Source organism: Epinephelus moara, chromosome 8, assembly GCF_006386435.1.
Source record: "Epinephelus moara isolate mb chromosome 8, YSFRI_EMoa_1.0, whole genome shotgun sequence".
Taxonomy (NCBI): domain Eukaryota; kingdom Metazoa; phylum Chordata; class Actinopteri; order Perciformes; family Serranidae; genus Epinephelus; species Epinephelus moara.
Genome location: NC_065513.1, coordinates 34,522,276 through 34,542,354, shown reverse-complemented (window position 1 = coordinate 34,542,354; position 20,079 = coordinate 34,522,276). Strand labels below are relative to the sequence as shown.

At 39.9% G+C, this 20,079-nt stretch overlaps 2 protein-coding genes across 4 annotated transcripts; one reads left to right on the top strand and one right to left on the bottom strand.

Annotated features, from left to right (window-relative positions):
• Nucleotides 1-425: 425 nt before the first annotated feature.
• LOC126394568 (ras-related protein Rab-27B-like) lies at nucleotides 426-6,699 on the top strand. 3 transcript variants are annotated; one of them, XM_050051467.1, is made up of 6 exons: nucleotides 426-557; nucleotides 1,311-1,518; nucleotides 1,622-1,707; nucleotides 3,593-3,696; nucleotides 3,879-4,002; nucleotides 5,255-6,699. In XM_050051467.1, exons 2-6 carry the CDS (start codon nucleotides 1,366-1,368, stop codon nucleotides 5,442-5,444), a joined length of 657 nt encoding a protein of 218 aa, XP_049907424.1. In that variant the 5' UTR covers nucleotides 426-557; nucleotides 1,311-1,365; the 3' UTR covers nucleotides 5,445-6,699. The 3 variants fall into 3 exon arrangements, with proteins under 3 accessions (XP_049907424.1, XP_049907425.1, XP_049907423.1); XM_050051468.1 differs by having other exon boundaries at nucleotides 433-552; nucleotides 1,346-1,518; XM_050051466.1 differs by having other exon boundaries at nucleotides 433-557; nucleotides 1,346-1,518.
• A 144-nt stretch (nucleotides 6,700-6,843) lies between these two features.
• On the bottom strand, nucleotides 6,844-19,532 carry LOC126394565 (sia-alpha-2,3-Gal-beta-1,4-GlcNAc-R:alpha 2,8-sialyltransferase-like). Its single transcript, XM_050051462.1, has 4 exons — nucleotides 19,092-19,532; nucleotides 15,567-15,689; nucleotides 13,821-14,378; nucleotides 6,844-12,623 (listed from the first exon to the last, which is right to left on the bottom strand). The coding sequence occupies exons 1-4, from the start codon at nucleotides 19,247-19,249 to the stop codon at nucleotides 12,341-12,343; spliced, it is 1,122 nt and encodes a 373-aa protein (XP_049907419.1). The 5' UTR covers nucleotides 19,250-19,532; the 3' UTR covers nucleotides 6,844-12,340.
• Nucleotides 19,533-20,079: the final 547 nt, after the last annotated feature.

Genomic DNA, 20,079 nt, shown 5'->3' with positions numbered 1-20,079 from the left:
TTTTGGGAATAAGAATACATTATTTTTATAAACCTCACAAACTGCTTGATGTTTCTGTATCTTGAACATAACGTGTGAAATCTGCCTTTACCTGAAGTGACCTTATTATGTCGCCATTTGTAAACAATGGCTCAAATTTAATTCCCAAATCTTAAAGGGTCCTAAATTAAGACGTTAGCTTCAGGTTCATTGTTTTCATATTGTTTTCACATTGTTTAGAGAAGCGAGATTACTCCGCTTAGCCTCCAGAAGTGGGGCCTCGTTCCTCGGTTGGACGATTTCCACTAAAATCCACAGAGGCACACATTATTCGTCAGCATTCAATTTTCAAAGAGCCCATTTTCCCCCCCTCATGAGAAATACCAGAAAACACAAGGTCTGTGAGCACAGCCCTGCTTGGTTCTTGTTGGCCTGAAACTCCTCCCTGGATCACATGTAAGAAGGGGGAAAGGTTCAGGATGTGTTATCGCATCATGATAGTGACTGTTTTATTGAGTCAGGACGAGTTGAGCGACATCTGAATGGGCGTTGGCACCTCCTGCAGATAGACTGGTAAAGTACGTTACTTTTTTTTGTCATTTCATGGGAGCTGTGAGATTGCGTCAGTGGGTATTGGAGGAAGTCACCCAAAAAATTTATATTTTGTCAGATGAGCACAGAGACTGCTGCTGGTGAGAGGGTTTCCTTTCCTCACTCTGCTGATGCAAAGAGTACAATATCATTAATCATGCTCATGGGAAGTGACTCCAGATTTCATGGTAGTGTCCCACTGCTGTGGTGCTGGAATCTGGGATGAACTTTAATCCGTCCTGAATGCACTCACACACCCTAAAATGTCCAATATACTGAAGAAAAGCAACTTGTTTTCACTGGGATTGTTTGTGCCAAACCATCTCTTGTGTAACCAAATCTGATTTTCCACGCTGCCTTGCTGCAAGTGTAACTGAAGCATTGCAGTGACTTGAGTGGCATCATACGGTGTTGAGCTGTCCATGGCCCTTTAAGTCAATAAAAGGAGTTTTGTCTGCCAAACAGGCCTGTGTTTTTCACTCTGCAAAGTGTGAGAAAACTGGCGAGACATTTGACTGCTCATGTGGAAGCCAGCTCCAGTCATGTGCTAGTCCCTCTCTGATCAGAGCCTAATGAGTGGGGAGTTATGACGTCCTGCTAAGCCTCTGTGATGGTCCTGCACCCTCAGACTGAAAACTTGCAGCCTGGGTGGAACTACTTTGCTTTTCCTGTTTGCTCACCCCATAAGTGTATAAGTGCAAGCTCTCTAAACTCTTATGGTTCGTAATCCTTTAAACCAGCATAGCATTGTACTGTGAGTTCAACTCTGTGGCAGGTTGAGCACTCAGCTGCACAATGGCTGACTGGGACTATGACTATCTGATCAAGCTGCTGGCACTCGGGGACTCGGGGGTGGGAAAGACCACCTTCCTCTACAGGTACACCGACAACAAGTTCAGCCGAAAGTTCACAACCACAGTGGGCATCGACTTCAGGGAAAAGAGAGTGGTGAGTGATGCTTGGTGCCTTTTGGTGAGCAGATTTTTGCCCTTAAAATATAAGTATTCACTTCAGTTGTTGGATGGATGATCATGTTTGTGATTTGGTTCAGATGTACACAGGGAAAGGTGCTGATGGTTCGAGTGAGAAGAACTTCAAAGTCCACCTTCAGCTTTGGGACACAGCAGGACAAGAGAGGTAAATGTAACCTTGATGTTCACAGTATATTTTTATATATCGAGAGATGTTCTTTTAAATGTGAAGGAGTTGAACACTTCTAGCTTTTGCAGTGTAAGCTGTCACTCACTACCACCAGCAAATTCAAACCTGGCAACACTGAGTGAATGGGCTGAAAGCAAGTAACTTATTGAGCAGGACTGGCACATTTTTCTACAAACAAATACCATCAGAATAATTTATAAAATGTTGTAATCACAAACACAAGACAAACAGTCTATAGCAGTGAAACTCAATTTACATAAGTACATAAGGTGTCAGGATGCATTAAAAGCATCAACAACTTGTTTACCAAAAAAATGCCAAGGAAGGATCCCCAGACCCCTGGCAGTGGTTCAAGCTAAGCCCCGAATGCTCTTAAATCATTGAGACACCCTGCATACACCTGACCTGTGTGGCACTGCTGCTTCTGGATATGCCTCTTAGCAAAGATGAGTGAGGAGAGCAAAAATCAAAAGGTTTTAAACAGGCGATTCATTTATTTTTAAATTCTGATAAATATTATTAATATTTGTTAAGTAACAAGCCCCTGGTCTCTTGTCATTTTGCAAAAGAGGCCCCCAGGCAAAGCCCTGGTCAGGGTGATTGCAGGTCCTTAAAAACTCTTAAATTCGACGTTATAAATATTAAGCCTCAAAAGTCATAAAACAGTTTTAAATTTGAATTTTTGTAATGGCCTCAAGCATTTTACCTAATTTAATTTATTTACCTTTAAATTTCTTCTCGTCAAATTGAGTCAAGCTCATCTGTGTTAAAGTCCACATTTATGATGTTATAAATCTTGACACCTGACTGGAAGGAAAAGATTTCTGCACACTTACATCTATGCAGGGTTTCACTTTTTTCTACTAGTCTGGACTTTTTGATGTTTCCAGCACCTTGCTGAGACCAAACTAGGTGGAGCAGTGGTTATTCTGCATAAATCTTTAAACCTACCACTCAACCTAATACTGTCTCACTACCTTATACTTGCACTTGCCTGATAGCAAACTATTGATTAACTTCACTCACTCTAATAACCATAATCCCACAAAAAAACCTACTTCTGTACGAGACGAGATATATACTACTTACCATTATACTGACCTGCAGTGTTTTAATAAGAAAAAAATGATTTGTCCAAAAATCTGTCCAAAATTTGGTTAAAAATTATCTTAAAGGGTCCTAAAAGGCATTGAATTTAAATGTTTGACGCCATGCTAGCAGCTCTGTGAGGCTGGACTCAATGAGAGTGTCATCAGTTTTGCTGTTATTTGGTCATAAACTAAATTAATTAGACAACTATAAATTTCAATCCGATGATGGTGCAAGAGGAAAAGTTAGCGATCACCAAAGTATAATTTGCCTGTACCAAATTTTATGGCAGTTGTTGAGGCATTAAAAGCCACTTAAAGCCACAAATTTAATCCCCGTGGGGGCAGCAGAAGAAAGGTTAGGGGTCGCCAAAATCAGCATGGACTGTGAATGTCTGTGCAAAATGATGTGCCAGTGTCTGCAACAGTTGTTGAGATAAATACAAATCACATAAAATAAATAAATATCAAGTATGTGTGAGGGTGTGGTAGAAACCTATAATCGCTTATATAAAAAAACAAAGGACCTCCAAAAGGCAGAAATTAAATATATAAAATCACCAATACAGTTTAAATAGTAGTGTTTCAAAAATTTCACTTAAAATAAGTGCAGACATATAGTTTAAAACGAAAAAGTAGAAAAAATGCATAGAAGCAGGAATATTTGCCATATTTAGAGTAAAATTACTGTTATACAATATTTCAGTGTAGACCAAATGGTGGACCAAATGTGCACATAGCAGCTTTAAACTGTAAAATAAATCTGTTTTCAGGTTCCGCAGCCTCACCACAGCTTTCTTCAGAGACGCCATGGGCTTCCTGCTGATGTTCGATTTGACCAATCAGCAAAGTTTCCTCAACGTCAGGAACTGGATGAGTATGTGTCATCTCAGCAGAACTGCTCTGCTTCAGATCAATCCGCTTTTGGATCAGTGTTCTCTGTCTTGTTGCCAAAAGTAGTGAGAGTTAGAATCTTGACTAACAGAATTTAAAAAAAATTGCTCATGCATGTCTATTTCCATTACATGGGTTTAAATGACTTTCTCTGTGCTGGCTCAGGTCAGCTACAGGCCAACGCGTACTGCGATAGTCCAGACATCGTGCTGGTGGGCACCAAGGCGGACCTCTGGGATGTGAGGGATGTTCACGCCAGACAGGCCAGAGATCTGGCAGATAGATACGGGTGAGGCTTCAACATAAAGTACCATTGTTAGTTACAGTGCAGCATGTTGAAGGCAGTGTGTGGGACTGTGTGAAGTGAAGACGATTACCAGTAAAGCTGCTCCTGACGCGGGAAGATAACACTTCCTCTTCTTTATCAGATGTGTTGGAAAACATGAGTCAAATTCAAAGCAGAGGTAGATTTTACTTACTCTACGCTCTGTGGATAAAATATATAATATAATGTTACATCTTTACAAAGTAGGGTTTAAGGCTCATTCATTTTACATCTTACACACTAATTATCTTGTTGGTGGAACAGACTGAAATGTCATAAATAAGCATTTCAGCAGTACATGAGGAGATTTTTTTAATTTTCATTTCAAAAAGCTGTATTTACACACATTATTGAGCAGTTTGAGTTACTGATGAAAACTGACTAACTTGTTTCTCAACTGAATCAGAATTTGAAATTGTCAAGTTTTCTAGTTTACATCATTATTGTTTACAAATTCTGTTATATAACAATAAAAACCTTTACCTGTGTCAGAAATTAATACATTTAGATGGAGTCTTATGTTAAAGCAGTCAAATTTGTTTCTGACATTTTTGGACCAAATATTTAGTATATTATTTAATCAAAAACATGAATAATAATTATTAATAATAAATGAAAAATTAAATAATTTAGCTTAAACATCTTCATGTGTGTTTGTAGCTCAAGCAATGTCATTTGAGTGTCATACTCTAATTTAATAAAATTTTATACAACATTTTAATGAAAAAGCACTAAAATACAGCAGGTTTTCTGAGATGCTACTTTGCTTTATTTGCCAGTTACACCACAGGATGGTGCCAGTAAGCTGTTTGTTTTTAACCATCCTGCTCTGATCTTCCTCCTGAGGGTTTATAATTCGATTCAGCACAGTGGTTTCCAAACTGTGGATCAGGGCCGCACCAAGGGGTCATGAGATAAACGTTGGGGGTCATGAGATTAAGAGAGAAAGTCAAAACAGGAAATAAATTTCAGCTTCTCAAGCTTTGACATTTTCGTTTTACCAGTTAGATACTGAATAGTTCTGCCTCTTCAGGTCTGTAAAATAAAATGAAAACTTTTCATTTAAACTACTCAGGACTTGCAGATGCAAACTGTGACAAGAGTTACAAGTATATTCTACTCTTAAGAGTTCAAATGAAGGTTGTGAGCCATTGATATAACAGCAACATAAAAACACAATCTCATGTCAGCAAACTCCTCTCTCCGTTCTCACCAGCATCCCCTACTTTGAGACAAGTGCAGTGACAGGTGCTGAGGTGGACAACGCCGTGACCACCCTGCTGGAACTGGTGATGAAGAGGATGGAGCAGAGCACTCATTTAGGCCACAGCTCTGAAATCAATGGCAGCCCCGTCACCAGCCATGAGGTGGAGGAGGCTCCCGCCAGGAGGTGGTGTGCTTGCTGATGCTACTGCCAGCTGCCACTCTTCTCACATTGGCCCCAAGTAACACTGAGTTTCTAAGATGCCGCACCAGAAGGAAATGTTGGCACTGTGCGTTTGTGCAAACCATGAATACATTACATTTGTATGTTTCATATATATCAATGTTTCTAAAGTGACGTAGTGTATGAGCTGACTTTGCATTCGGGAGGTGGAGGGGATGATGGATTGCATGCCACCTAGGCAAGATGCCTGCCAAGCTGCAGACTACCGTTTGAGACCAACAAATAGCAAGTCATCGCTGTGTTTCTGGTGGCTTTTAAGCTACCAGACATGGGTGGATTTTAGCATTTTTTCGCTGTGTCCTGCCGGGATAGTGCCACAAAAAGCAGCTGTTTTCTACAGAGGGATCGACAGCTTCTCCAGCCATGATTACAAGATCTTTCCTGCCCATAAACAAGTAGTTTTTGTGCCTAAACATACCCACATTGTAACCACAGCTTTGTAAAAATGCAAACAACCATGATGTTCTAACATATCCACTATATAATGATATACAAATGTATCTGTGGTTTGCATAATCTTACAATGCCGTCATTTTTTTCTGGTGATTGGGTTGGTTTTCTGGAATGCATGCTGGATGAGGCAGAAGGTCGTAAAATCAACTAAAAATATGATCCATACTTGAGCGGGAATGTGGCCTGATATTGTTTTTGCAGCGTGAATTCCGCTCTTAACATATGCTGCCTGTAATGTTATATATTCACAGCCTGTGCATTGTGAGAAGCAAGAAGGAGGAGATAGAGCACAAGACGTTAAAAATGTATATAGTAAGTGAATATAGGTACTGATGTAAAAACTGGGATGTTTTAAAGACACCAAGTGGTTGTGATTTAGCAACAAAAAAAGGCTAATTATCATCTTCAATGGGTCATATCAGAGAAAAATACTGTTTTTATTTGACACATTGAGGCATTGATGGAAGGAATATGCAGGCACATAACGTATATTTATCATGGAGTATAATCAAAAAACATTTAAGACATGGTTACATTTCTTATATGAATGATCGTTTTTGTTAGAACAACCAAGATAGCAAAGTCACTTAACATGATTTATGACTTTCATACGACATGTACATAAGCAGCCAAGCTTTTCTATGCGTTATGGAACAGAGTTGCCATGCAGATCGAACACAAGTACAAGAATGTTAAAGGGTTGTTGGAACGAATCCTGTACAGTGCTGCGTTTGGAATAAAGACATTTTATGTTTAAGTTATGTATATGTCATTGTCGTTTGAATGTAATGCACAGAAAGCTATACTGTTGTTCTGACTTGAAACACAATCCTCACGAACTCTGTTAGCATCATTATTGTTAACTCACATTCTACACATTGACTTTGATCAAATTAAAGGGTAACTTTGGTATCTTTTAACCTGGACTCTATTTCCTCATGTTTTGTGTCTAAGTGACTAATGGGAACAACAGTTTTAGAAGATGGTTCAGTATTAAGCAAGAAGGCAAAAGTCGGCAGCTGCAAAACAGGCTTCGATGTAATCAGTCGGGGCAATTACACACCGTGAATGTTCACTAAAAGTGCTTGTTTTTGCCACTGACAGGCTCAGATTATTATTCTAAGTGTCTGACAACGTTATGGAAAGGATCCCAACAGAGGTCGACCTTCTTGTTAAAGAGTAAAATCCTTTTTGTTTAACTAGAAACAGCCCCGAATTTGTCATCGCAACACTCACCAAACTTAAATCAAATAACACTAATTTTAGCGTGTATAGAGGCAGAATATTTTCACATCTAATTTTGTTAATTGAGAGTTTATTTCAACCAAACCAGAGTTGGTAATTGTTGAAACAGTGGACTGACTAAGTAAGACAGCCTTTGTGAATTTCATTTTGGATAAAGTGTGATTTACGATGATAAAAATAAGAGCCATTTTTGGTCCAAAAAAATGTATTAAATCTATCCGGAGCCGCAAAATATATTTTAACCTAATAAGAAAGGTAACACAGCCTTATTAAGTCTAAATTAGCTTATCAGCATTACTAATAGGTCTAATCATCATCAATTCTCTGCTGTTAGGTGTTTATAAATATTTAATACCCTGCCGCGAAAGTAAACAAATCTGTCTATGCACTATTAAATTCAATATTTTCCTCCAGGACTTTTCCTTTCTGGACTTGGAATCCACAGCTAGCTTCGCTAAGGAAACTCAAGACAAGCCATCGCTCTTGATGTTCGGCAAAATTTAGAGAAGGGATGCCAGGCTGTAGACATAGCTATGATTTACATTTTAGTTTACGAACATTTTTAAAATTTGTTGTAGGCCTAAAGGTTACACATTTTTACAATTAGATAGTGAAAAGAATCACTTTAGGCCTAGAACAATGATAAATGATAATTAAAATGTTCAAAAACAACTTTGATTCATTTACATGTAGCCTAATTTTTGGTTAAAGCCACAGGGAGCCACTGGAGCTACAGAGCCACATGCGGCAGGTTGCCTACCCCTTGTCTAGTGGGTGTGGCAATTGCAATTCTGGGGCTGTTTCTGATTAAACAAAAAAAGGGTCTTACTATATAACAAAAAGGTCTGTCTGTAGGATCCTTTCCATAATGTTGTCAGACACCTAAAATAACAATCTGAGCCTGTCAGTGGCAAAAACAAACACTATTAGTGGACGTAAACTGATGCCGCACAATTGCCCCAACTGTTTACATTGCAGCCTGTTTTGCAGTTGTTGTCCACAGCCCTCTCGCTCAATACTGACCAATTTTTAAAAACTGCTGCTTCAAATTAGATCACTCAGACACAAAAACACGGGAAAATAGGGTCCAGGTTGAAAGATACCAAAGTTACCCTTTAAGAGAAAACCTTTAAATGTCCTGCATTCATGTCAGTGGATTCTTCAAACAAACTGATCTATAGGAGGACATTCATGGAGTCACAAATAAATTCCACCACAATGGCTGAAACCAAAAAAGCAAATAAGTTTAAAATGATTTTTGTGCCACGAAAAGTGATATTTACCATTAAATTCAACATCAAAAAAAGGAATACTCCATTTCTTATACAATAAAAGTTGTTACTCATTTTACAGCTTCCAGAAATACCAAATAAATCTTTATCAAGCTAACGTTTCTACTTTGAACACATGGTCTTTGGTGTACCAACAAAACATTCCTAATGGAAAGGACTACAGAAATTATCCTTAAATGTTCACATCTATGACATCAATTAAATGGCCTATAATTCAGACTTTCCCATCAGATATGTGTTTTCATGGTGGTGACTGCGCTGTGATTTTGAGACGAGACACAAAAAAATGTTCATCTTGCCCAAAGGAGACGAGACAGAAGGACGTTTTGTGTGGGACTGGATGGCAAACAAGCGGCTACCACACCAAATCTGAATGAGCACAAAAGCGCACACTACTATATGGTAAGTGTGAATGACTGCGTTGCTCTGTGTATTAAACCTCAGCCTGAGCCAGAGTTTGCATCAAGGAGCACATGTTGTAGAGTCATGAGACAAGTCATGTGGCCAGCGTTCAACCCAGTCAGACTGGCATGACAGGGCGGACTGTTTTTGAGAACCCCAGATTATCTACAGTTACAAAAAATAAAGCTTGTTCATTTTTGAGTTGTTCTGTAGTGGTTTGGTCCCATGTGGAATATATTATATTAGGGTTCTTTTGTTTTTTTTAAGCCTTCAAATGCCTCTCATACAAAGACACTGGTGATATTCGTAAGGAAAACACCATCAGGAGTACAAACAATAGCAAAAAACTAAATTTTTACCCTCAAAACAATCTTCAAAAAGGTTGTATAAAACTAGCCTAAAAGATTTGTTAGTGCCTCACATGCAATGTCATTTAAATGGATCATGCTCTGTATACGAGATGCACATAACATTCATTCATTTCTCTGTTTTATGTCACAAATATTGGTTTTGATATGGTGACGTGACGAATAAATAACTTCCCCCCAGTCAACAAAAGCTCTATAATAAATAGTGTATTTCTTCTTTAGGTTTTTAATATATATTTATATAATTGAAATAGTGGTAAACTTCAAGATCATCTTGGTGTTGAAGAAACCGTCCAAACTGTTGTATTTCCTGATGTTTTCGCCACGCTAGCGCCATGATTTAGGTCACAAGACAGTCTGATACCCTCTGCTTATATTGGTAAAACTGTCTTCTTGATTCTCATTGATCCATCAGTTGTGTTTACAGGAGATGGTTGCAGCTACTAATTGAAACTTAGCTTGTATTTACTGAATTAAAACAGGTTTCAGCACACTAACTGGGTCTTAAAACTATTAGTAGTTACTGTGAATATTTACACCTATAAAACTGCAGGTGTAACTGCTGCGTAGCTAACTGAACCAACTGACAAAGCTAACGTTAGCTTGCTAATATATGACACGTGTAGATTTAAGATAAAATAGATCATATTGAATTTGACTCATCTGAACTGTGTAAGAAAATAATATATTGAAATATATTCGGTTTTAAAGCAATACTTCAGTTTGGCCAATATGCTTCATCCCTTTCTTGCAAGAGTTAGGTGAGAGGATCAACGCTACTGTCATGTCTGTATGTTAAATAAGAAGCTGGAGCGAGCAGCCAATTAGCTTAGCTTAACATAAAGACTAAAAACTACGGAAAAGGCTCGATTGGCTCGTTCCAAATACAACAAAATATGACTACCAGAACCTAGAAAGCTCTTCAATTAACAGGTTATATCTCATTTGTTTAATTTGTACAAAAAAATGTGTGTAAAAAAACAATTTGTGTTTTTTCAGGGTTCATTTCTCGGCCAGGAGCATTGACTTCCTGTCATTCTGTCATCAAGTGAGCCTGTGACCTAAATTTTAAACAAACTAGTGGTGAGAATGAAGGAAGGACTTTATACACAAACTTAAAAATTGATTAACAAATAGCTAGTGAACCTTTAGCTCCAGTTTGTGACTCTAATGAACTATGCATCTGTTTTTCTGACAAAATAAATAACCAGGAGGTCGTTTAATGGGACTTAACGCTCTTTTGAGGTAAATCAAAAATCCTCCCAAGAAATGTCCATGCTTAATTTGCACAGAGTTAGTCAAACTTAAACAATTTTATCATGACTTATATATGTCTTTTTAAAGGAGATATTCGCACATCCAACCATCTCAGATGCGGATGCGTCTTGAGAAAAGAAGATCCAGCACACTACATCACAATTCATTGGTTATACTAATGTTTCAGTCCCTCTTATCTTTGTCACGACTGAGTATTTTATTTTATTTTATTATATTTAACTATTTTAAAATACTCCTGACCACAGGGAGGCTGGAGCCTATCCCAGCTGACATTGGGTGAGAGGCAGGGTACACCCTGGACAGGTCACCAGACTATCACAGGGCTGACACATAGAGACAGACAACCATTCACATTCACATTCACAGCTACGGTCAATTTATTTATTTATTTATTTATTTATTTTTTAAAGATATTTTTTGGGGCATTCTGCCTTTAATGGACAGAACAGCCAAGCGTGAAAGGGGGAGAGAGAGAGAGGGAGGGTGACATGCAGCAAAGGGCCACAGGCCAGACTTGAACCCGGGCCGCTGCGGCAACAGCCTTGTACATGGGGTGCCTGCTCTAGGAAGCCGGAGGAAGCCGGAGTACCCAGAGAACCCATGCTGACATGAGGAGAACATGCAAACCCCGCACAGAGGTTCCTGGTTTCAACCCTCCATCCAGGAACCCTCTTGCTGCGAGGTGACAATGCTAACCACTGTACCACCGTGCTGCCACCAAAACATTAGTATAACCAATAAATTGTGATGCTGAGCAAGAGCAGTGTGCAGGATTGTCTTTTATCAAGACTTTTGATTATTTAAAAATTTTAAGCAAACAAAATAAGCAAGCAGATATGTCATTTTCAGGATAGCAACTTTTGAAACAAGGTAATTTTTTGTTGTTGTGCAACGGACTTAATAATAAATATGAAATACCTGATAAGCGTGGTTAAACGGCATTTTGGATAATTATTTTTTGGAAGTTCTGTGACTTGAATGTAGCCGCTAGCGTGGCTATAGACTCGTAGTCTTGTTAGAAGATTTTTTTTTAATGTCTTGTAGTCTCAGAACCTAATGTAGGCCGATACCACTCTCTACAATTCAGCGTTTCAGTGACAACACACCATCGTCTGTCCATGAATTTATGGCTTATTGTCGGAATGTCGATTATTATTCCAAAAATTTGAAGAATCTCAACAAAATTTGAAGTGGACAGTCACACTGTCTACAGAGGATAAAAGACACACAAGTACAGTCTTGTAAACAAGTACCATCTTTCAGAGCAGTGCAGATTGTCTGACACCTCGTGGGGGAAAAAAGGCCTGAAAACAGGAACTGCACCTCTCTTGAGGCGTTGAATCTGATTACAAAAAACACTGATCTAACTCCTTCCCTGAGATTAGGCAGTGATTTCAGTGTACAGAATCAGTATACTGTTGTAAAAGGCGATAATCAATCAACACTGTGTTATACAGAACTGGAAGATTTGACTGTTTGTGTTGAATCCCCCTGCAAACTCCAGTTAACTGTTTGAGCTGTTTAGCCACGGCCAGCAGCCATGCAAAGGAGAGTAATGGAAGCAACTGAGCAGCGTAAAAAGTCCTAACTGTGAAGTGCTGTAGACGACAATATACCGAATAAATGAGTAACGCTGTGAAAAGTCTGTGACATCTTCATGTGAAATTACAGCGCAATGTGAGTGTGTGTCTGTCGAATGAGGGCGTCATAAATTGACTTAACACTTATCATGCAGTGTGGGTCACAACAGAAGTTTGAGCTGAGCAGACGTGTCTGTGTCTCTGGAGTCACCTCTTTAAAAACCATCCACCGTGTGTCTAAGAGCAGTGCGTCAGGCTGAGTCTGATCACGCCTTCCCTGTGCAGCTTGTAGAGCAGCTTGAACTCGCTGGGCAGCTGGTGGGTCTCTTGCCACTTGGTGGTGAATTTGGTCCCTTTCTTGTCGTAGTAGTGGTAAGGCAGATCCTTGCCCGTGTTGGGGTCCCAGCCGAAGGGCCAGAAGCCGTAGAGGTGGATCTCGTCACACATGGCGGAGGCCAGTGTGTACATGAGGATCCCAGTGCTGAGACGCTTGGGGGAGAGGTTTTTAGTCTTCCAGTACCTGTGAGGGAGAAAACAAGTCAGTCATCTATAATCAGATATTAAATTAAAATACTTCTGAAAGCAGAATACCAGGTATAATCCTTCATCATCCTCGCCCACCATAATCCCACTGCTCTTATGGCTGTATGTTGTGGTGGATTGTAATTAAAGGTCCAGTGTGTATGATTCAGGGGGAAATATTGACAGAAATTGAATATAATATAAAATTTTCTTTAGTGTATAATCATCTGAAAATAAGAATCACTGTGTTTCTGTTAACTTGGAATTAGATATTTATATCTACATAGGGAGCAGGTGCTCGTCCACAGAGATCGCCATGTTGCACCGCCATGTTTTTACAGTAGCCCAGAACTGACAAACCAAACCCTGGCTCCATTCACGTTCTTGAGTTTTGCATTTTTGCATCGGCCATTAAGGTTTGTTGCCACACTACGGCAAAAGCCTTGAAAAAAACACTGATTAAACTGCTTTAATCAGAGTTTTTACAGCTTTAAATCACCAGGTCTGTTTGTTTCGAAGAGGAAGAGACCTCTGTGGATAATTCAGCTCCTGGTGAAACCTCCTGAACGTAAATAGGCAACTGCTCGCTAACAAATTTGCTTTAGCAAATTAAAAGTGTTGTGTTTATAGCTCATTTCTGCTGTCTTTTACGTCACCAAAAAATCAGTTACACTACATGACACTCGGCTCGCAGTGCTCAAAGCACCAAAAGATACATCTGAAAAACTCAGAAGCAGTGTCTCTTTACAGGAATCATGACCCTGTTACTCAAGATAATCCACAGACCTTGTTGTGAGCAGTTTCATGTAGGAACTATTTTCTTACTACCAAACTACACTCGCCGACCGTATCACCGTGCAGAGGGAAGCGTGCATCTACTGCTAGTTCACTTTGCACCACACTTCCTTCTGTGTGGTGACTGTATTTATTTATTTGTTATTATGTGTTGTTATGTATTGCAATTTTGATTTGGGGGTGAAGTTGTACCATGCATGCTAATATTCCCCAAAATAAGGTATCATATGGGCAACAATATCGTTACTTAGCCCACTTTACATTTTAATCATTATGGCCTAAAAATGTAAGTAATTCAACTTAAGTTAAAAGTTGAATATTAACTCCCATCAGGATTGCAGAGTTCTTAAATAACTTCAGTTGACAAAATCTGAACTAACATCCAGATTCACACTCTTACTTGTTGACATCGTGCATGATGTTTCCCGGCCAGGCCAGTTCAACTTTCAGTTGTCCCTTGTGCTCCACAAAGAAGTCCACCAGGGTCCTGGTTACTGTGGCTGAGGTATGAAGGAAAAAGGCAGGGATCCACAGGATGGCTCCCTCCAGCTTCTTCAGGTTGAGGAAGAAATTATTCCTGTCCTGAATGGTCAGCAGGTTATTGTAGTACCTCTCCAGGATGCTGGGGTTAAAGGTGGTCAGGTTGGTCTTCTTGCCCACATCCTTGGAGTAGACCTCCGTGGGGGCGAAGTTGCAACGGAAGACAAAGTCGGCCTGGTCAATCTCTGGGCCGCAGTGGCTTCCTGTCAGGATGCCGCTGTTGCCCACCACGGCGCACATGGAATAATGCTTGTTGTGGATTGGCGAGGTGTCGGGGAGCAGGGATTTTAAGTTGTTGCTGATGGAGAAGACGTACTTGTGGCTGGAGTAGTCAAAGTGCATCAGCTGGCCAACACGTACGCTGTTCTTTGTGAGGGAGAAGTTGGTGGGAATGTCGATGTAGCTGAAGATATCTTTCCTGAAAAAAGAAAAACACTTTAATACTATACCTGGCAGTGATGGAGGAAGCGCTCAGATCTTTTACTTAAGTAATAGTGGCAATACCAAAATGTAGAAATACTTTGTTTTACTCATGCTTTACTGTAAAAGCAGGATTTTACTGTTGTAGTTTGTTGAGATGGAGCTAATTTTTGGCTATTTTTCTATAGAGCTGAAACAATGATGATTTTCATTATGGATTTACCTGCTGATTTTTAAAATAGTGACCTTAAGTGGCACCTTTGTCCCCTTTTTCTCCAACCAATGGTACAAACTCAGTATTATGAATAAACTAAAATTATTAAAGCTGGTGTAGTCAGTTTAATTTTGGCGTCATCTGATCTGAGAGAAGGCTAGACTTTTGCACCTCCTTTTGGCTCTGTTTTCAGGCTTTAGAAAATCGATGACAAGAGACGTTGGCCAATCACAGGTCATTTCAGAGAATGGGTATTCCTATTGGTTGTTCGACAAATGCAGACGCGCGTGCACGTCCCTTGGGTAAAAGCCTGACTCAATGGCAGAGAGTCCTACAGAGAAAGTTGTGATTCCAGCAATGACAACAACTGCCTACACTGCAAAGCAACCCAAAAATGGACGATAGACCTATCAAAAACAGAATCTTAAGGAGAGACTGACAATTTAAAAATAATAAAATGTGTCAGTAATTGCGAAGTGTTTCATAGATGGAGTTAAAATGTTGCTAATAATTTCGCCTTCTACTAACTGTAGCCAAAGGCACATGACTGCAGTTTCAAGTTCACCTTTATGTAGATAACATTAGCTAGAGCCTCGAATCACAGTGTGTCCTTCATCTTTCTCCCTGCTACTACAAGCCACCATGCTGAGAGGAGAGCAGGCAGCAGCTCCAGAGACAGACCCCGAGTCAGCTGCCGCAGCAACCCCGGTCCAGTCAGTGCAAACCCCAGCTCCAGGGGACCGGACACCCCCAACTCCCCACCAGATCAGCAAACTTTCTACTGGTTAGACCTGGGGCTGCCACTGGCCACCAGCCTGCTGTGACACGAAGTTTGCACTGGTCGAATTTGAACTGTTTTTACTCTGATGTCTTCAAAATATTCTCTTTAACTTCAGCTTTGACAGAGAAAACCAAATAACAGATACTGGAGTAGAAGAAGTGGAAAGTAGCTGATAATTAAACACCTCTCACCTCTGCTGATAAAAAGCCGTCTTGTTGAACTTCCATTTGGACGGTTTTCCTTGGAGCTCCTCATTCAGGGCGTTCGTTAAGGGGATGAAAGAGGGGTCCAGGAAGTTCATGGCAAACTGAGACCTGTGAACAACAACCATGACAAAAATACAATCATGAGACACCACTGTGTGCCAAGTGTGAATACTCTCATTTGTGTTTGTTTGCTCTCGTCTTCAAGGGGATTAAAAGTGTCCAGATGGTTTTCTGTGGTATTTAAACACTGATTCTGAGAATAGGTTTTCTTAAAGCTGCAGACAGGCATTAATGTTGGGCATGGTTAGATACTTGGGAAATCATCAGATTCTGATTCTCCACGTTTAGAAATATTGTGCAATTAAATGCTTTTTAACCCTTCAAATGCAACAACCATTTAATTCTAAAACACAGAAAACATTTAAGTGCTCACAGTGAACCTGAATCCATTTTAATATTAATATATCTTTCATTCATTGATCTGATCTTTTGAGTTGGCAGCTTTTGAGTTGCCAGGTTGTAGATAATTCCTCTGGCTGTTTGGATCTCTTATAGCTACCTCCTGCAAGAGAGCGGCACTGGATTTGCCCCAAAATCAATTTATCGACAATTTACTGACATTTACAACGACAGATCAGATTAAAAACCCTTCCTTAATAAAATATATGGACAATGAATTACCATCATTTATAACTGTATTAATAACTAATAGAACAGATTAACTCCAGCCAATTCATAAATGATTTATTGGTGATTGATAAAGCCTAAAGTTACAACTTGTTAACCTTTGGTGAGATAGTGGAACTTAAATTTATTTTTCAGCTTCATGTTTTAGCTGCATGAGGTGGAGCCAGTGTCTTTGAATGCATCATATTATATAAAGTGACACTGGTGGAGGAATTATTCTTATCTTTTACTTCCATTAAAGTAGGAATACCACAGTAAAAATATTCAATTAGGCTACAAGCAAAAGTCATGCATTCAGAATGAAACTTAAGATGGGTAAAAGTACAGGTGTACTATTAGCCAAATGTACTTAAAGCAAGGCCGTAGGTTTCATTTCAGTGTCTAACACTTAATTTCCTGCATTCTGGTGAGCTTTTTATGCACCAAATTGCACCTTTAATTTAGGATCTCACTTTAGTCGATTTGATTTCACTTATTAGATGTAAATCTGAAATTTGTCTTGCATCCCACAATGTCGTCAACAACAATAACAAATCTACATGGTTTATGGTGTAAATTCCTTTAATATTGTCAAAAAAGTCCTCTGAATATAGAATAATAAGAGCATTTGTTTGTTAATATGGAGTTACATTTAGAAACTTTGTATACTAGGCTAAAATATAAGTAGTATAGTAGTACATCATGTTCTTTTAAAGGTCCGGTGTGTCGGACAGAGGGGGGATATATTATATTGGCAGAAATTGTGTAGGATATTCATAATTATGTTTTCATTAGTGAACAATTAAAGTAAGATATGTTTTTGTTACCTTAGAATGAGCTGTTTATGAAAGGCCCGCCCTACTCTACCTTACTCTGCCTCTGATTGGCTTATCCTGAATTTCTTAAGGTCTTTGCACATTGAGTCCGTTTTTTTTCTGATGTGTTTTTTTAACCCATCATCTTAAAAAAATCGTTACGCACAGAAACCTTGCACACTGATTCTGATGCATTTTATTGTTCTATTCATTGTGAAAATTCACAATATGAGACAAAATTTAAAGACCTTCTTTGCCTCTCTCTGCCGAAGCTACCTATCTGGCTGTCGTCACTCTCCTCCCTGTCTTTCATTTGGCGCCGCAGCTGCATGAAGGGGCGCTGTCCTCCCTACCTGTCTCTACATCCTCCTCCACTTCATATCATCCACCTGAATATTACTAACTGACCTGTTAAAAGTGAGCTGTCTGAGTTATGACATGATTCTGTGCACCTTTTCCGCTGTCTTGTTGTGACTGTGTCCTGCTGCCACATTTTCGTCACTGATTCTTGGTCAAATGTCTCTAAAGGCTCTGATGGATGCGAAAAATGCAGTAAATCGAACCTGTTCCGAACATTTTAATGACAGACGAAAGTTTCCAGACTCCTGTTGTTTAACCTAACCAATCCAACCAATGAAGGCAACGAGTACAAGCCAGTCACAGGGAGCATAGGACACGTCAATCCATCGCTATCCAATGGTTCAAAAATTTGCTTATGGAGCGGGTCCTTTTCCAAAGAGTGCCATGTTGTTTCTACAGTAGCCATGAATGGACAAACCAAACACTGGCTGTAGATAGGGCCCTTCTCGATTTCACTTTTTTTTTTTCATTTTCACATTGGCCAGTTCTCCTACATGCTTGGTTTCAGTTGGTTACAATATACAACCTCTCTGCTAGATGCCACTATGCTACTCACTAGACCAGTGGTTCCCAACTGGTCCAGCCATGGGGTCCAGATTTCTCCTTAGTCATTGGCTCGAGATCCTACAGTTTGATACATTCTGCGTCATACTTGCGTTTGGCCATGTCATTGAGCTAGTTTGCTGTCTCTGTCAAGTAGCTGTTGGTTAGTAACTCACTCTGCAGCAGAAAACGGCACTTCAAAATAAAAGCTCTGTGCTGCAAATTTACTGTCCTTTTTTCCCCACAAATTTGACACATTTGTGAGTCATTTGCGGTTCACCCAGAATGGGCCCACGACCCACTTTTGGACCGTGACCCAACAGTTGAGAATCACTGCACTTGACTACTTCATCCCCCTGTTAAACATTTTTAATACTTTTTTTATTCTAATGCTGCCTCTACACCATGTAAATAATAAGAAAAATGTATCTACCATACATCACTATAACCAATTATTAGGTGATCTGTCTACTATATAATTTCCTTAATGTTCAATTTTAGTCTGTCACTTGTCACTTATTGAATTAAAAAATACACTAGCCTACTAACTTCTAACTATAAAAGTTAAATACATGTTGTGTAGCAATAATTCCCTCTGAAATGTAGTGGAGTAGAAGGATAAAGAAACAGAAACACTCAAGTAAAGCAGACTTAGGTGCGGTACTTGAGTACATGTACTTAGTTACTTTCCTCCACTGTCAGCAGATCATATGTTTTATAGGCCTATGTAAAGTATTGATCTTAAGACTAAATTTTAGGTTAACTAATTATTGTTAGATAAATGTAGTGAGGTAAAAAGTACAGTATTTAAACTGAGCAAGTACCTTTAAATTGTACTTAAACACATTACTTCAGTAAATGTACTTCAGAGCCACAAAAATGGGATGTGATGCTGCTGATGAATGAAGCAAACTCCATGCATCGCACCTGGCAGCAACATCAGCACCTCGGACAGCTCACTGTTTGACTGACAGGAAGCATGTGGCCCAAATTAAAAGGGAAAGTGATGTGCTGAGCTTTGCATCACATCCAGGTTGAATCGTGCACACAAGGCCTGGCCCCTCTGTGTTTATATTTACAACATCAATTATCTGCATGATCACACATAAAACCAAACATCACTCACCGAAATCCAGCGTGAAACATAATCCTCGGACCCCCCATGTAATATTTGGAGGAGGTAAAGAGGCTGTCTTTTCTCAGGGACACATAGCTAATGAGGGACAGGATGAGCACAGCGACGCACAGAATAACCAAACCCAGGGCCTTGGCGATGCGGACCATCTTGGGAGCGTTTTCATTCCCTGTATGTAGCTGCAGCGAGGCGTTGGCCTATGTTGTCATCGCCGGGTCTGCACTCTGCCTGTCTGCAAGACACAGACAAACTGGCGCTCATGGGCTCATATAATGGTATAAAATGGACGGCTGGTGGTGGTAGTCGGCTGCATGGTGAAGATGCCTCGGCTCGGTCCGCTCTCATTCCCCCTGACTGCTTCTTCTTCTGCTGCTACTGCTGCTTCACACGCTGCTGCGACTCCCCTCCAGGCTGCCGCTTTAATCATGGAGATGGAGCAGAAGTGCGTGTCAACACATACAGCCAGCGAAAAGACAAGCCCCGTCCCCCACCGCCAGCATCATCACCTCCACCACCACCTCCTCCACCCCCTCATACACCACACACACACTGAGCCTTCCCTGCAGCTCTCAGCATAAAGTAAACCTGCCCATTAATGAACAGAATGGGACTGAAATAAAGACATGGAGGAGATATGAGTCACATCCTCTAATGTGTGCCCTCTCATCTTCAATCTGATCATTACTAAAGTAAATTTGACGTACATGTACTTTACTTGAATATTTCCACGAGGGAAATACTGTACTGTATCGGTCTAATAATACAAAATATCATCAACAAAGAAATGTATTATTAGGGACTGTTCATTATTTATGAGGAGGGAGGGGGTGGTACAAAAAAAGGGGAGGCGTGTCAAATATTTTTTTAAGCATTAGGGAGCGAATTATATTTTTAATTTTCGCTTAGGGGAGCGGCACACAACTTTAGGGACGGCACACATGCCGCGTCTTTAACTGCCTGGTACACGGGGTCAGGCGCT

Excerpts from the sequence above, each read along its gene's own strand:
- LOC126394568 (XM_050051467.1), top strand. The coding sequence starts at position 1,366 with ATGGCTGACTGGGACTATGACTATCTGATCAAGCTGCTGGCACTCGGG. Across the intron at positions 1,708-3,592 it reads GACACAGCAGGACAAGAGAG|GTTCCGCAGCCTCACCACAG; the intron begins GTAAATGTAACC and ends ATCTGTTTTCAG. Across the intron at positions 4,003-5,254 it reads GATCTGGCAGATAGATACGG|CATCCCCTACTTTGAGACAA; the intron begins GTGAGGCTTCAA and ends CGTTCTCACCAG.
- LOC126394565 (XM_050051462.1), bottom strand. The coding sequence starts at position 19,249 with ATGGTCCGCATCGCCAAGGCCCTGGGTTTGGTTATTCTGTGCGTCGCT. Across the intron at positions 14,379-15,566 it reads ACGGCTTTTTATCAGCAGAG|GAAAGATATCTTCAGCTACA; the intron begins GTGAGAGGTGTT and ends TTCTTTTTTCAG. Across the intron at positions 12,624-13,820 it reads ATCATGCACGATGTCAACAA|GTACTGGAAGACTAAAAACC; the intron begins GTAAGAGTGTGA and ends TCTCCCTCACAG.